The following is a 17,191-nucleotide window of genomic DNA, read 5'->3' as shown; positions in this document are numbered from 1 at the left end:
TATTTCATGCCTCATGTCATATGAAAATACATGAGGCATGAATAGTGTCACATTGTCACAGATGGTGTTGGGTTATGTTTCAGTTTCTTGTCATGTGCTTCCCTGGTTTGTCATTTCTTGTGAACCTGCCATGTACTCCCCTGTTCATGTGTCTTGTTCTCATTGGTTCATTGTTTTGTTCACAGGTATATGGTCACTGTCTCAAAGAGCATGCACAAAGTCCAAATTAAAAAATTCCCCATCGTCTAAATGAAACAATTCCCCATCGTAAGTACACATTGATGGCCTAAGACACGAAACGAGCGGTTTGTGTGAGAAAACGAACAGTATTTATAGTTTTTAACTCTTGTACACAACAATGAAAAACCCCTTACAAAAAATAATTGCAGTACAATGAAGTGCATCTGTAGATTTGCACTGCAGTATAACGAAGTATAGATACAATATAACTGCAGTACATTGAAGTTCAACAGCAGTAAAACTGCAGTACAAAAAGTACAACTTCATTATAGTGAAGTATAACTGCAGTACGAAACCAGATTGAAACAATAACACTGATGCACTGATATGCATGTGAAGACTTTAAATGCAAAAACCTCATCTGACTTTTTTTTTTAATCAGGCTCCTATGTTTAGGTTTAGTAATTTCACTTTAATGGCAATGAGGTCATTTTAGTTGTCATTAAAGTGAAATTATTGAAACTAATAAAGGAGCTTTATAAAAAAAATATTTAATTAAATAAAAAACCTTCAGATGGACTTTTTGGTTTTTGCATATGAAGTCTTCATAGGTCTACCGTTTGTACTGCAGTTATGCTGTTTTGTAAGACGAACTTTTTCACAGCCCGCATAAATTGCCCGCACGTGACCAGATCTTCTTCCTTCGCGCGGTCGTTGTCCTCACAACGAGTCTCGAGATCAGCTGATGCTCATTACGGGTTACGGGTCAGTCAGCGTATTTTCCCGTAGTGTCTGCTCCATAAAATACGGTTTGGTTGATTATTCACTGACGACATCATTCATATACGTTCATATTTGTGGACTATCACAATTAAAACACAAAGACATGACAGAAATACAACCCGTGGTCATTCACAAGTGGAACGGAAGAGAGGCGTTTTCTGGAAGAAAAGAAGTTCAATAAGCGAGGTTGGCCTTGTCAACTCATTCAGTTTAGCGGTGAGTATAACGTGCTAATGCCCTCAAATCTGTTTATTTTAATTTTAGAGATATGTAAAAAGACTTTAAGTAACGTTATATGTTATTCAAACCGGTGTGAGCAAGAGGAAACGCGCTTATGTGTTAGTTTTACACTGTTTTGTGTTCTGTTTGCAGCATTAGGCCTATGTTTTTATCACTGTAACTTACACAAAATTCAGTTTATTAATGATAATGATAATTGTACTCATCTTTGTTTTATGTTAGCCTAAATTGGTATCACTTTATAACAAGAACTAACTATGAGCAATACATTTGTTACAGTATTTGTAAGTTTGTAACTTTAAGGTTAATAAAAATACAGCTGTTCATTGTTAGTTCATGTTAGTTCACAGTGCATTAACTAGGCTAATGTTTACAAGGTTTTAATAAAACATTAGTAAATGTTGAAATTAAAGATTAATAAATGCTGTATAGGTGCAGTTCTTTATTAGTTCATGTTAACTAATGTAGTTAACTAACGAACCTTATTGTAAAGTTTTACCGTTAAATTTCTTTGGAATATCAGACACTACTGGATATACATAAAAAATACAATCAATTATGTTCAATAGTTAATTGACATTAATGTGCAGACATTTTTTTTTTTTTTTTTAAATACTTCTTATTGTGTGATTGCTATTTTCAGGAAAATGCTCTGGTAACAACTAAAAACAGAAGATTTAAAAATGTAGGCTAATCCAACAGAAGATAATGGGTGAAACAGATGCACTCACAGTATTTAAAAATGATTGTGTCTTTCTGCTTTTCTTCAGAAATGCATGTCATTGTGCAAGTTGTGTAGACTGTCAGTGGAGTGATAAAAAGATCTCAGATTTCATCAAAAAGATTAAACGAACGTCTTGGATTGGAACGACATGAGGGTGAGTAAATAATGACATAATTTTCGTTTTTGGGTGAACTAACTACTTTAACTACCGTTCAGATATTTCAGTATCGATATTTATCGAAATATCGATATTTTTGACAACACTACTATAGAGTAGTATTGCATCCTTCATATCTCCAAAAAGTCTTTAGTTTTATTATATTTATAAAAGAAAGATAGGCTGTACCGAGTCTTTCCGGAAAAAAGCGAGCGTCTGGAGGCGGGCCGTGTTAAAGCTGTGCTGCTAACGCGTCGATTGCTAACATAGACAGTATATGATTGCTAACAACACACAGAGACATTTGAAGCAGTTTTACTCACCACCTGCGACCGCGAACCTTTATCATTGCGACTGCTCGATCCTTAAGCATTAGACGATCTGCAAATCCATCGATCTGGGCTTTGTTTATAAAACAATCATTGTCGAAATGCAGGGAACAAACAGTCTTGCACATCTCCATTTTTGCCCCGGAAAAACAAACTCCATCCACTGTTCCTAACGCTGGGTTCTTTGGGAAGCTAAACACGGTAAGCTTTCCCTCACATCCAAAAACACACTTTGAAGAGACATTCTTGAACAAATCCTATGCAGCGCTGCCGATGATTTCCTGTTGATGTGCGCGGTCTCGCTCTCCTCTGGTCGACGTGTGCGCGGGCGAGCTTTTCCGGGAGAAATGCTCATATAAGGAGTTCCTCTCTGGTCTACGTCATTAGATCCATGATCGAAAAAAATCAGCCGAAACTTGTACCAACCCGGAAGTAAGATCCCCCCCCCCCCCCCCCCCCCCCCCCCCCCTTTAAGTTAATAGTCTATTCGTGTCTCAGCTGCGAAGCTGAGGTCATGTTCAGCCTCGCTCGGTGCGAGCCTGCGAGGGCATGCATGTGAAATGATAGTGTCTGACAGTTATAACTTATTATTATAACTATATGACAAAAATAATTGTCTAAATTATGTTGCATATTCCTCAACAGTTCTTGTGGTGATATCACTAGTTGACAACATAGTACTATTTTCGGAAATCATAAGCTATGATATTGCGCAGGTGCACGTGATGCAGCGCTGTCAGAGCTGACAGACTCGAGTGTCAGACTCATTTCAGTGCAAAATAATTGTCAAAAATGATTTAATATACTGCAAATAGCCTACTAGTTGTTTGTTTATTTATAATTCATTTAGGCGGAAATCACACAACGCGCACGACACGTCCAATTCGCGAACTAATGACTCCTTTGAACCGATTAATTTTAATGAATGGTTAAAACAACTGATCTTTCCAACAGTGAACTCAGGAGACGTCTGAATCGGTGTATAACTAATCAGTAACACTTTATAATAAGGTTCTATTTATTACATAAATTACATAAAAAGTACAGTTTGCTAACTCAAGCTTAAACTTTAAAATAAATAAAACCACTTTTAAAAAAAAAAAAGTAAAACATTTTTCCACACAGTGCTATCAAGAATCGAGAAAAAAGAGAGAAAAAAGAATCGGATCGATAATCAGAATCGTCAGTGGCATTATTATTATTGATAAAATGTTATCAAATCCCATCCCTATGTGAAGACAGTAAAATTATAATTAAACATTAAAGAACATGCATGTTTTTTAATAGTTTTTTTTAAGATTTAAAAGATTAAAACATTTTGCTAACATGCTCTTATTGTGTGTCACTGTCAGTCTTGTTACATCAGTGCAAAACTAGGGTATGCAGATTAATTATTATTATTATACATCATTCATCAGCATGCATTGATTAATCCCATGGCATGTATAAAAAAAATAAAGTTAGTCTGCACCCCTGCCCCCCCGACACTGTCACCTTTTTTAGTGTGTGGAGTTTGCAGGTATGATTTTTATCCATATCTTTCACATCTACTGCAGTCAGATTCACCCGTTTTCACTCTGAAGCAGGGCTCCAGACTAACTTTTCCACTGGTTGCACTGCTGCCACCAACTTTCTCAGTTGGTCGCACCTGCATATGATTTGGTCGCACCTTCTTTTTTGTTTGTTTTTTTGCTACATGCCATGGGATTAATCAATGCATGCTGATGAATAGTGGTCTTAATCTGCATACCCTAGTTTTGCACTGATGTAAAAAGACTTGACAGTGACACAAGACCTCATGTTAGCAAAATGTTTTAATCTTTTAACTCTCAAAAAAACTATTAAAAAACATGTATGTTCTTTAAAGTTTGATTATAAATTTACTGTCTTTACATAGGGATGGGGATTTTATCAATATCAATGCCACTGACAATTCTGATTATCGATCCGATTCTTTAACGATTCTCTTATCGATTCTTGATAGCACTATGAGGAAAAATGTTGTCATATGCTTTTCAAAAAAACAAGTGGTTTTATTTATTTTAAAGCTTAAGCTTGAGTAAGCAAACTGTACTTTTTATGTAATTTATGCAATCAATAGAACCTTATTGTAAAGTGTTACTGATTAGTTATACATTGATTCAGACGTCTCCTGAGTTCAGTGTTGGAAAGATCAGTTGTTTTAACCATTCATTAAAATGAATCGGTTCAAATGAGTCGTTAGTTCGCGAATTGGACATGTCATGCGCGTTGTGTGATTATCCCAGCAGTTAGGACATGGACATCCAAGATTTGTGTCAACACAGAAAACATTTCATCATTGGATAGTTTTTTTCGTTTAATTAAAGTGTTGTTTTATGTCAGCTGAATGTCCGGAATGCTTTTCAGAGAAGACAAGGCAACTTATTTAGCACAATTCACCCAGCGGTAATTCAGGAAAAAAAAAATCTCCGAATGCTCCACATGAAACTTTGGTCTTCCGACCTTTCGAAGGTCGGAAGCCGATTGAACCGGTCGAAGTTCAATCTGCCACAGGAGCTGCTGATCCAGTTCTACTCAGCCGTCATTGAGTCTGTCTTAAGCACTTCCATCACTGTCTGGTTTGGTTCAGCTACCAAATCAGACATCAGGAGACTACAACGGACAGTCCGGACTGCAGAGAGGATTATTGGTGCCCCCCTGCCAACCCTCCAGGACCTGTACTCTTCCAGAGTGAGGAAGAGAGCAGGTAAAATCATCACAGACTCCACTCACCCTGGACACCCCCTGTTTGAACTGTTACCGTCAGGACGGCGACACAGATCACTGGCCACAAGAACTTCCTGGCACAGGAACAGTTTCTTTCCACAGGCCATTTCCCTTCTGAACACTTAACATGCCCCCCAAAGCATATGCCTGTAAGTGCAATACTCCCACTGTCTAGTGCAATAAACTCAGGTGATATTTATATCTATATTATTCATACTACTCAAAATACTGTAAATATGTTTATAATCTGTAACATGCGCTAGACTCCCACTGTCTAGTGTAATATTCTCTAATTCAGGTGATATTTATATTACTCATACTACTCAAAATACTGTAAATATGTTCATAATCTGTAAATGTTTATTCAGACTAAACCCAACTGTGACCCTACTTTTTTACTTTTATACTATTTTTATTTATTTTTTATATATTTTCATTCTTAGAATTTGTATTACTATGTTCTTGTTGTATTTGTATTTGTATTTGTATATGTGCACTGGAAGCTTCAGTACCAAGAAAAATTCCTTGTGGGTGCAAGCACACTTGGCAATAAAGCTCTTTCTGATTCTGATTCTGATTCTGATTTTACCACCGTGTCGATTTATTTTGATTAAAATGTGCGAGGGAGAGAGAGCAAGACAGCGCTTAGTTTGTAGACGGTGAAGTCTTGTTTACACTTTCGCCTGCTCCGAAGAGAGTGTGTGCGCGCGCAACCGGGTCTCTCTCTCTGCTCGTTCAGTTAAACATGAAAACATGTAACGTTAGTTCATCTACATTACTCACCGATCAAATAAGTCTTTGGCGGGACAAAAATTTATTTTGGCGGGCGCTAAAACAAGTTCAATGCAGGAAAATTCATGCGTGAATTTAACTGAGTTGTACATGACCATGCACTCGCACAAATGCGACCACATACAATTTTAACTCGCACATTCTCAAAAAATGGTCGCATATGCGACCATTTTGGTCGCAGTCTGGAACCCTGCTCTGAAGGAATCACTCACATTTTCTGTGCACTTGTAATGACACATCAAGGATGTTAAGAGGCTAAAAGCAGGTTTAAAACTTGCCCCATTGAAGTCAACAGGGTGCAAATTTTAAAAATAGAATAACTCGGTGTAGGCAACACCGATTTGTGTCGTTGTTCTCTGTATTGACAGCACTCCAAATGTACAAAAAAATGAGCTCAATGTTAAAATTGACCGGTGTTCTCCTTAAACTATTACTCTAATATTAAAAATGGTTGATATTTTTTGCAAAAACATTGATGCATTATTATTATTAACTAGAACTTTTATGACTCTCTTATTATTTTCATATTTCCTTATTGTCCGTGCAGAGGCCATTTCATTTTATTTATTTTTTCTTTGTGAGGTGCATGTTATTCAGACATTTATTTATTGTTTACACCAAGATGAAGACAATGAAAGTCTCACAGCAGAGAGCACTTATGGAGAAGATCCAGAAAAAAGACTTGCCACAACCATACAAGGACATACGTGAGGACATATCAGACCTTTGAGAATTTGTTGTAGAGAGTAAGATCTGCACAATATGTGCCTTATTATTTACGTCTCTTAAGATCTAACATTTTAGGAATATTTTATATTTCTTTTGCAAATTCCTTCGTACCCTCAATGTGAAGTATCTTGTTGAGATTTTGCATTTAAGAAATGGGAAACATGGAAGAGTCACTTCGTGTTATTCAACAGTCTATTGCGGAGCTTAAAAACATGATAACAGCACCTGGACAGTACCCAGTACCATCAGACAATGCAGCCAACACTAGTGTAAGTTTCTCAGACACCAAATCACTTAAATTCTTTCTTTTGATATGTAGTTTTCTTTGACCAAAAAATAACTTCCTTGTTTTTGATTATTCTAACTGTTCTAATACTTTTCAAGTTTTTTAAAGGAGTCATACCCTAGTATTACCTTGGATACCTGCTGTATTATAGTCTTTCAGGCCCTTCTAAAAAAGAAAAGTGGAAAAAAAATAAACACAGAGCTCCTCAGACCCTTATTTCTGTAGGCATTATGGTCTCGCGAGATCTGATGCGATATTTTGGCTGTCGTTATAATAATGCAAATGAGGGGCGCGTTGATTGGTTGCAGGAAGGAGGGGGGTTGACACCGCATGTAACGATTTAGCATATCATTACAAACTGACATCATGGCGCAAGTTGTGAATGAATGCGACCGGCTTCCCGGCCAGTGTATAAGTATGAGGCTCCGTTTAGGGCTTAAATCAAACTTCATTCACGCACACATATATGAAACACGCTTGCATATATAATAAGTAGTCACACATACATGTATATGAACCCTCACGCACATAAAGTTACTCATATGAGACACGAGCACAGCACACACACACAAATATAAGACGTGAGCACACACACACACACACAAACTAGACGGCGCCTCATATATAAGCGTTAGGCAATAAATAAACAATAACCGAATTCATGATGATCTCAGTCATTTGTTTTTTGCAAAGTACGTTAGCAGCCATTCCCCATACCTCGAAGCTAATACTCCCGCCAGTGTTGTGCCTGAACGCGTTCATTGAACGATAGTTCATCAACTCGTTCATATTTTGGGCGAAAGTGAACTGAACGTACCGCATTACTGCCTGATGAACGTTACTGTGAACTCGTTCATTCTGGTGTCTGTGAACGCCACGCTCTCTCAGTTTAACTTCGTTCAGTAGGATGCCAGATTTCTATAAAGCCTTCCAGGCGAAAACCCACCTAGATGCTGTTTGTTACACACAGTAGAGCAATAAAAACACAGTCTCACCGTTTCAATTGCAGGCAATTTTGTTGGAATGGCGCTTTTCCCGAGCTTCGATGCCAACTTCGCCTGATATTGCCCCAAATTTGTGAAGGATTTCGGCGTACAATGTTTAGCACAAACACGTAACGATAAGCCAGTGGGAAGGGTTGAAGGAACCGCGTCAGTAAAAATTTATTTAATCCACTGGTCCCTGATAGCTAGGTCCGTTCTTGGTAGAGAAAACACATTTACATGTTGATTCTGGCAGTCAACCACAGAGCAACTCACGTGTGCACTTCGTTTCTGCATCTTTCGCGACTGAATATGAGGGGGAGAGGGGAGAGGGTAAGGGCGAGCTTCCTGCTGCGCTGTCCATATATGGCATATCCTCCCCCGTCGTGACGTCAAGACAGAGAAGAAATCAAAGGGTGTTTCTCAAAACCAAGAATGCAAAGAACGGACTTGTGTTCTTGGGGAGAACGCTCTTGCTAGTTGTTCTTGGAAGAATGAACTCACAAGGTGACGAGCACACAGAACGCCGCTGACAGTTTGAGACGATGTGTTCTTGCTGGTATTGCGCAATAACACCCCCGCACAGTGTCTGCAGTGCCCAAACATAACGAGAATTATTGACGGTAACAGCCAGGCTTTATCGCCCAAGCCTACCTCTCAGCTCAAGGGATTACTTTACAACACTATGTAATGTATATTCATAACAATAAAGCTACCTACGCTGAAGATTCTCACTTCCGAAAACGTTTGAGCGCATTTTCGAAAAATGCCAATATTTGAAATCTACACAGTTGATTTCTCGCATCAAATGTTCTCAGAAGTGAATTTAGCGATGAAATTGTAGAAAAACGACTTGCTGTATTGACCTCTCGTTCCTCGAATGCCGAAATGAATGCTGGGATATTTCTGCCGTCAAGTTCACACAAGTTACCAACCAATGCATCCTCGGTAAAATGGGCGTGTCAAGAACACTTCCGGGATTTTTAACCGTTCTTGCCAAAATGCAAACTTGTGTATTGGGACGGTACTTGGGCAGCGACTGATGACGTTTCACAAGTCCACAAGAACGCAAGTACAGACAAGAACGCATATTGAGAAACGGCCAAAATCTCGTATTTGAGTGCGCGTGCACGTGGGCTATTTTACAAAACCTGAGGTAAACAAACGCTTCACTTTTAAATATCGGCTTCCCGGCCAGTGTATAATCGTTAGGCAATCATAACATGCATTGATTCTCGTGGAAAAGTGAAGATTGTAGGTGATCACTCCTTTAAGAATAAGCCTAACCCCAGTGAGTGTTTTTACAATATACAGACACACACTAGTGCTGGGGATCGATACAGATGTCCAGATTCAATTTGATTCCGATTAGCAAGATTTCAATTTTTGGTTCGATTTAATAATTTTCATAAAAAAAAATTGTGATTCTCAATTTATCCAGAATTGTGCATCTTTATTGTATTATAAAAAAAATAAGGTTATGACACCAAACACCATTTGATTTTTATGAGCCTGAATATTCGAATGCAATATTTTTGAAAAATGCCCATCACTACTTCTTATTTTTAATAACAAAGATAAAATAAAACATTATCTGGTCATTTTTGTTGTTGTATCCTTAGGTTGAAATCTATCCTGGATCAGAAGTGTTTGTGTCCAGAAGTGCATGGAGGGCAGCATCATGCCAATACGTCCACTTCTATGGTAAGGTGTCTCCTCTATAGTGTTTTTGACATGGAGACTCTTCTCCGAAGCAACCTTAGAGGTACATTTACAAGTACTAATAGTAATATACCATTATACTTTAAATGTTTCTTCCTACAAGTATCACTGTTTCCGGTATTTAGGTGGAAAATCCAAGACCGCATGCGGTGAAGAGGCAAGAGATCGCCTGGATCCAGGGAAGGTCAAGGCAATTATGAGTAAGTTTATTAATTGGTCTGTTTAAATGTATGACTGAACCATAGACTGCAAATATAGAAACCTCCTGTATTTGAGCCTGTCATAAACAGCCCTGAAAGAGACATTTTGACGGGAAAAATTAGTGAAAAATTACATGGTTTTTGCTTTCTTTCGCAAATATTTTGTCCTCCCCCGAGAATTTTTTTGCATTCCGACCGGGGGTTAAAAACGGGGGGAAAAATGTAATAGGTTATATTTACAGTACCAGTCAAAAGTTTGGAAACATGACTATTTTTAATGTTTTTGAAAGAAGTCTCTTATGCTCATCAAGTACAGTAATATACATCAACAGTAATATTATTAAATATTATTACAATTTAAAATAATTGTTCTCTTTTTTAATAAAATGTAATTTATTTTTGTGATGCAAAGCTGAATTTTCATCAGCAAGTACTCCAGTCTTTGGTGTCTTATGATCCTTCAGAAATCATTCTAATATGCTGATTTATGATCAATGTTGGAAACAGTTGTGCTGCTTAATATTTTTTTTATAACCTGAGATACTTTTTTCAGGATTATTTGATGAGTAAAAAGTTAAAAAGAACTGTATTTATTTAGAATAGAAATCTTTTGTAACAATATACACTACCGTTCAAAAGTATGGGAACAATAACTATTTTTTAAAGAAATTAGTACTTTAATTCAACAAGGATGCGTTAAATTGATAAAAGGTGATGGTAACGATTTATATTGTTAGAAATGTTTTTATTTTGAATAAATGCTGTTTTTATGAATTAATGCTGTTAACGTTTTACTCAATGAATCCTGAAAAAAGTATTCCAAAAAAATATATTAAACAGCACAACTGTTTCCATCATTGATAATAACTGAGTATCAAATCATCATATTAGAATGATTTCTGAAGGATCATAAGACACCAAAGACTGGAGTACTTGCTGATGACAATTCAGCTTTGCATCACAAAAATAAATTACATTTTAAAGTATATTAAAAAAGAGAACCATTATTTTAAATTGTAATAATATTTCATAATATTACTGTTTTTTAACTGCAGGCTTGATGAGCATAAGAGACTTCTTTCAAAAACATTAAAAATAGTCATGTTTCCAAACTTTTGACTGGTACTGTATATTTAGTTATTTTATATTTTAATATACTTTCAAATATAATTTATTCCTGTGATCAAAGCTGAATTTTCAGCATCATTACTCCAGTCTTTAGTGTCACATCCTTCAGAAATCATTCTAATATCCTGATTTGATACTCTACTAAATACTTTGGTATTTTTCAATGTTGGAAATGGTTGTGCTTCTTAATATTTTCTTTTATAACCTGTGATACTTTTTTCAGGATTCATTAATGAATAAAAAGTTAAAAAGAACAGCATTTATTCAAAATAGACAACTTTTCTCACAATGTAAGTTGTTACTAGGGATGTTAACGATTAATCGATTAATTGATGATAATTCATTTAATCGATAAAACTTAAGCAGGTTCATGCTGCTCAAACCTTCATGTAAACACCTTAATCGGTCCGATTGAGCTCGATCCGAATGAAATTTCGATCGGATTGAAAGGGGTGAAATGCAATGTGGCGCCGCATGATTAACATCGCGCAACATCAGCATCACACGTGCACACGGAACACACATGTAGGAAACCTTGTGAATTACAGCCGTTTCACACCGCAAGCGTGAACGGTGCATATTTTTTCAGCATCCATGTTAATCAATGAGTGCATTTACACTGCGAGCAGGAGCGTCGTGTGAGCAGCAGTGAAGCGGTTTCGGCGCTGAGTCTATTTTTGCTGTGCAGCTCACGCTCAATTAAAATGAAAGCACACTTTTGATGGACAAAATAAATGTGATTTCACACAAAAACTGCCTAAACTGCACATAATTTGCATGTCTAGTGTGTTAAGTTTTAACAGAAGTGTTTGATGTCAGAAAAGAAAATGAAGACTCAAAAATATTTCTAGAAAATGTACCCATTTAAACTTGTCTTAATTATTCAGTTTGGGTAAAACTATATAGTTTTATAGGTTTGGCCAGAACCTAGTGGCCTTGGCCTTGGTATTTGGGGGGCCTTGTCATGGAAAAGTTTGGGAACCCCTGATATAAAGTAACACTAGCCAAAGGATGACAAAAATGAACGGATGCTGTGTTGATGCGTTAATTATTTTATCAATATTTAACGTGTTAACATTGACAGCCCAAATGTATTTATTCCATAATCTCAGCATTTTGTGCATAATCACATAGCCTTGACATCGCGATTGCGATATGATTAATTGTGCTGCACTAATGATTACTGAAGGATCATGTGACACTCAAGACTGAAGTAATGATGCAAATTCAGCTTTGATCACAGGAAATAAGTAAATTTAAAAATGTTACACTATATTCAAATAGTCAAACAGTTAGGCTATTTTAAACTTAATTTTAATTAACTGAGCATTGGTGTTTTGGCACAGAGTTGACAACTCAGTTGCGGTCTGTGCGGGCATGAATCTCAGAGTTTGTGGAACCATGTCAACTGCCTGTTGCTTGTTTATCTTTGTTTTCTTCGGAACAGGTGCTTGGAAATGTTCATTGTCACATCTGTAAAAACAAACAAAAAACAAAACACTTGAGCATGCTCATAACACATACACATCAAAAACACATCAAATAAACTGTAGGTATTATTATCATTATCAATCACTAATGGCCATGGATTAAAAAAGACAACAGTTGTTGTAATTTCATACAAGAACATGTACTTTTGTATTATGACGATGTAAACAATTGCATTTCATCAGTAAAATATAACGTCTGTTTACTCAGTATGATTCTTGATCACACTGAGAACTGAACGACACCTGCGTTCCCCTCTGCGAGGTGCTGGAGAAGGAGAGCTTGATGCAGCCACATTCCAAAAAAAAAAAAAAAAACACAACACGCATTGTCCAAAATAAACTGATTAATGGTTATGGATGCATAATGTATGTATATATCTGTTGATGGGCCATAGGACAGAGAAATAACTATTGATGGGCCATAGACCGCGTCACCGCGAGTATCAGTTGATGGGACATAGGCTATAGACCGCACGCATTTAGAGCATTTCAAACATGTACACCTGTATTCACAAACTTCTGTGCATAAGGCAGTATTTTAGCATGATAAGCTGGGCCATAGGCTAACCAAAATCTAACATTTTATACATAAAAATATATTGTCTAGTATTTAAACAGTATCACATTTTAACTGAAGCTAAAATATATTTGGACCAAATCACATAGGTTATATTTACATAGATATCCGCAAAGCTAAATTAGGCATAAGGCAGTATTTTAACATGATAATCAGTGTCAGAAGCTAAACAAAACTGAGCTAAATATATTGTGTATATTAATATGTTTAGTAACTTATCACATTACAAATGTTTACACCTGAGCATAGCTTACAAGAAAGTAAGGGACACTGTTAGGCAATATTTCCCATAAGATGTCAAAAGCTAGCCAAAACTAGGCACAATATAGTCTGAAATTTATACGAGAACTATATTATCAGAAGAAGAATTATATAACACCAAACAACTTACTCCGTATCCTTGGCAGGATCAACTCTCTTCAAAATACAACTGTTCGTCATCTTGAGTTTCAATCTTGCTCTGAGGAAAAGTTGAATTCTTCCTCGCTGTCCAGAATCCTCTGAAGGGCCTCTTTACCGGAGTAGCGTGCCATACTCAAAACGCGATGAACTATCAGTGAATCTGATGAAGGAACTTCGTGTTTTTGTATCATTGATCAGGGGCATGTGTGATGCATATAGATCACCTAAACTATTTACCATGTGAATAGCACCTGGGGTATGGCGGCCTCAGCTCATTAGAGATGAAAGGAGAACGAAAAAACTGTACATCTCCATGGTTTCAAACGGATTACATAAAATGAGAATATTTGTTTTTGATATGAATTACTTAATTTAAAAGTAGACATTCCAAGCTTTATAAAGACATCTCTCATGAAAGTGTGGCTAATATTCGCTGAGTACAGTTTATTTTCAGACACGTTTTAGAATGGACTTCACTGACAGAGATGGCAGAACTCGCATCATGTTTAAACCATTTCTGATGACCAACAAAACACATATCTCTGACTGGTGGAAAAACTTGTAACTCCATTTGAGCTTGATTTGGTCAAAAATTAAAAAAATGGCATTAAAAAGCATAAGATTTAATTTGAAGATACCTGCTGAAACCCTGTTCTGTCATTAATTACTCACCTTCAAGCCCCAAAAAGGTAGTAAAGACATCAGTGCTTTGTGAAAAAAACATAATTTGGCACTTTATTTACATATAATCTCCAACGCTGTCATGATCCTGCCATCTAGTCCTTGAGGTTCTTTAATTCTTGAGGCAGGATCATGACAGACCCATGTTTTATGTGGACACACATTTCCTTTTTCTGGGCCATGTGCTTGTGTTGTCTCATCATCTAGCCCCGCTCTCCTTGTTATCCTTGTTTAGTCATTATTGTTTCCCCATTATCACCTGTTGCCCTCATTATTTGTTCCCTATTTAATCCCCTCATGTCTGCTGTCTTGTGTCGGTTCATTGTCATTCAATGTCAAACTTTGTCAAACATTGTCAAACATTGTGTGATCACTCTGTGAGTATTCCTGTCAAGTGGATTGTCTAGTGTAGTTCTGATCTTGTATTTGCTGTTTGTTTATTGTCTAGTTAATTGTCAAAGTCATAGTCCAGTTTAGTCACACGTTGTCCTGTCTAGTCTTGTTTTGCCCCCTCGTGGGTTTTGTTTTCCCTTTTATTTGTATATAATAAACCTAGTGTGTCCTGCAAACTGTCTGCTATTGGGTTCATCCTTCAACCTCATAACAAACGCACGTTCACACAACGTCTGCCCTTGCTGCTCTAGTGGAGATGAATATTTTGTAAATAAAGTGGTAATCATTTTTTTTTTTTTTTCACAAACAAAATACTCGACTTGTCTTTACTAACTTTCTGGTGCTTGAAAGTGGTAGTTGCGTAGAATGTCAATGGAGGGAGAGATAGCTCTCAGATTTCTTTAAAAAGATCTTGATTTGTGTAAACGGAATGTCTTACAGATTTGGATTGACATGAGGATGACTAAATAATGACAGAATTTGCATTTGTAGGTAAACTAACCCTTTAACCATAACCACTGACATCTTGTATTGTTTTGCAGATGCTGTCATAAAACGTCACGAAAAGGCAACTGTTGGACAGTTGGGCCAGGCCATTAATTCCAAGTTGGCAGAACTGAGGTTCCAAAACAAGAAGAAAGAAACAGTTTTATAATAACTTTTTTTTATTATAAATGTTTTGTTCTACAACGTACACTGCACACATTCACACCCAAACATCTAGATACTTATTAAAAACTTATGATTTCAAAAGTTAACATAACTTCAACTAAATTCGTGTTTTCAGTATAGTTGTGTGCAATTTAGGTTGTAGAACATAACTCAAAGTATCCTCAAGTTGTTTACCACAGGCTTTATTTAGCTTGATTCATGTTTGAATCAATTCATGATTGATGTTTTAAGTGCAGTTAATATTATATGTACTTACTTTACCCTGTTTGTCAGCATCAATAAAAACATAATTTTGTGTAGTAGTGTGTTCCTGAATGCAATGTAAATATTTACATATATGGAGACTATTTGCATCAAGTGGGAGTAAATGTGAATATATTATATGAAAACATGTTTAGGTTTATTTACATATATATGAAGTATACTAAAAGGAGCACTGAATATTTGAGTATGTTTCAGAATAGATTTACATACAGTATACAGAAATCTAATGTTAACAAATATTAGACGTTAATATATGCACATATATTGCAAATTAATATATTTACATAGATAAGCATCTAAATGTATTTACATACAAAGGAAATTAATATATGTAAATATTTCCAATTAAAATATATTTACATATAAAGAAATCTAATATGTTAACATATATTAGAAATTAATATATGTACATATTTTGCAAATTAATATATTTACATATAACGGAAATTAATATATGTAAATATTTCCAATTAAAATATATTTACATATAAAGAAATCTAATATGTTAACATATATTAGAAATTAATATATGTACATATTTTGCAAATGAATATATTTACATAGATTGATATCTAAATGTATTTACATATAAAATAAAGAAATATATGTAAATATTTCCAATCAAAATATATTTACACATATTTAATATATGTGAAAAATATTAAAAAGGGGCCAAAATCAAATATTTAAATATATTTTTAATATATATTTCAAAATATATTTACATATAAATATAACATATATTTTAATCTATTTAGATTTAAGACATTTAAATATATGAAAATATATTTATTATTAATATATTTCAATATATGTGTCTTCTGTATGGGGTGAGGTAGGCTAAGTTATCCTTTCTCAAGTGTTAATGTGGAATAACGTTATGGAATAACGTTAGTGTAGGCCTATGTAAACAAAAAGATGAATCGCGTTTCTATAATATGAATCGCGTTTCTGTGAGATGAATGAAGGGTACATATTTGTAAAGACTGTTTAGCCTAAATATGAATCGCGTTTCTGTGAGATGAATGAAGGGTACATATTTGTAAAGACTGTTTACCCTAAATATGAATCGCGTTTCTGTGAGATGAAAGAAGGGTACATATTTGTAAAGACTGTTTAGCCTAAATATGAATCGCGTTTCTGTGAGATGAATGAAGGGTACATATTTGTAAAGACTGTTTAGCCTAAATATGAATCGCGTTTCTGTGAGATGAATGAAGGGTACATATTTGTAAAGACTGTTTAGCCTAAATATGAATCGCGTTTCTGTGAGATGAATGAAGGGTACATATTTGTAAAGACTGTTTAGCCTAAATATGAATCGCGCGTCTGTGTGTGAATAAACTGCTTTGCTAGAGCCTACTGAGATGAGTAAAAATCGACTGAAATATGTTGAAATAAAATGTATTTGAATAAGCAACGTATTAAACTGCAAAATAACATTTATAGGCTATGCCCTAATATTTCATAAAAACAACGTTACAGTCAGGCGAAGTATGAAAGACAATATTTTGTTGACTAGATTTGGGTACAGTTTTTACTGTAGAATATACTGTCACATCAAATAAGCTTTTCTGCTCATATATATAAAATACTATTTTGTCAAAAATAAAGTCATAGACTAAGATGTTCCAATGTTGGCTATATTCAAACTAATGAATACATATGATAAAATGTAGGCCTATAATCTTTTTTTTTTTTTTTACAAAGA

General features: G+C 35.5%; 1 protein-coding gene across 2 annotated transcripts; it reads left to right on the top strand.

Annotated features, from left to right (window-relative positions):
- Positions 1-767: 767 nt before the first annotated feature.
- Positions 768-15,767, top strand: LOC311290423 (uncharacterized protein). 2 transcript variants are annotated; one of them, XM_084408881.1, is made up of 7 exons: positions 768-1,179; positions 1,974-2,081; positions 6,576-6,660; positions 6,833-6,951; positions 9,574-9,655; positions 9,799-9,873; positions 15,087-15,767. In XM_084408881.1, exons 2-7 carry the CDS (start codon positions 2,076-2,078, stop codon positions 15,197-15,199), a joined length of 480 nt encoding a protein of 159 aa, XP_084265007.1. In that variant the 5' UTR covers positions 768-1,179; positions 1,974-2,075; the 3' UTR covers positions 15,200-15,767. The 2 variants fall into 2 exon arrangements, with proteins under 2 accessions (XP_084265007.1, XP_084265008.1); XM_084408882.1 differs by having other exon boundaries at positions 6,576-6,699.
- The last annotated feature ends 1,424 nt before the right edge of the window (positions 15,768-17,191 follow it).

This window comes from Rutilus rutilus, assembly GCF_951802725.1.
Source record: "Rutilus rutilus genome assembly, chromosome: 5".
In the NCBI taxonomy this organism is placed as follows: domain Eukaryota; kingdom Metazoa; phylum Chordata; class Actinopteri; order Cypriniformes; family Leuciscidae; genus Rutilus; species Rutilus rutilus.
The sequence above is the reverse complement of the archived record's forward strand: the minus strand, read 5'-3'. Positions and strand labels throughout refer to the sequence as shown.

What these genes read in the sequence shown, in the direction of transcription:
- LOC311290423 (XM_084408881.1), top strand. An exon ending in ACAACCATACAAGGACATAC is followed by an intron (nt 6,661 to 6,832) that starts GTGAGGACATAT and finishes TTTGCATTTAAG; the next exon opens with AAATGGGAAACATGGAAGAG. An exon ending in CCAATACGTCCACTTCTATG is followed by an intron (nt 9,656 to 9,798) that starts GTAAGGTGTCTC and finishes TCCGGTATTTAG; the next exon opens with GTGGAAAATCCAAGACCGCA.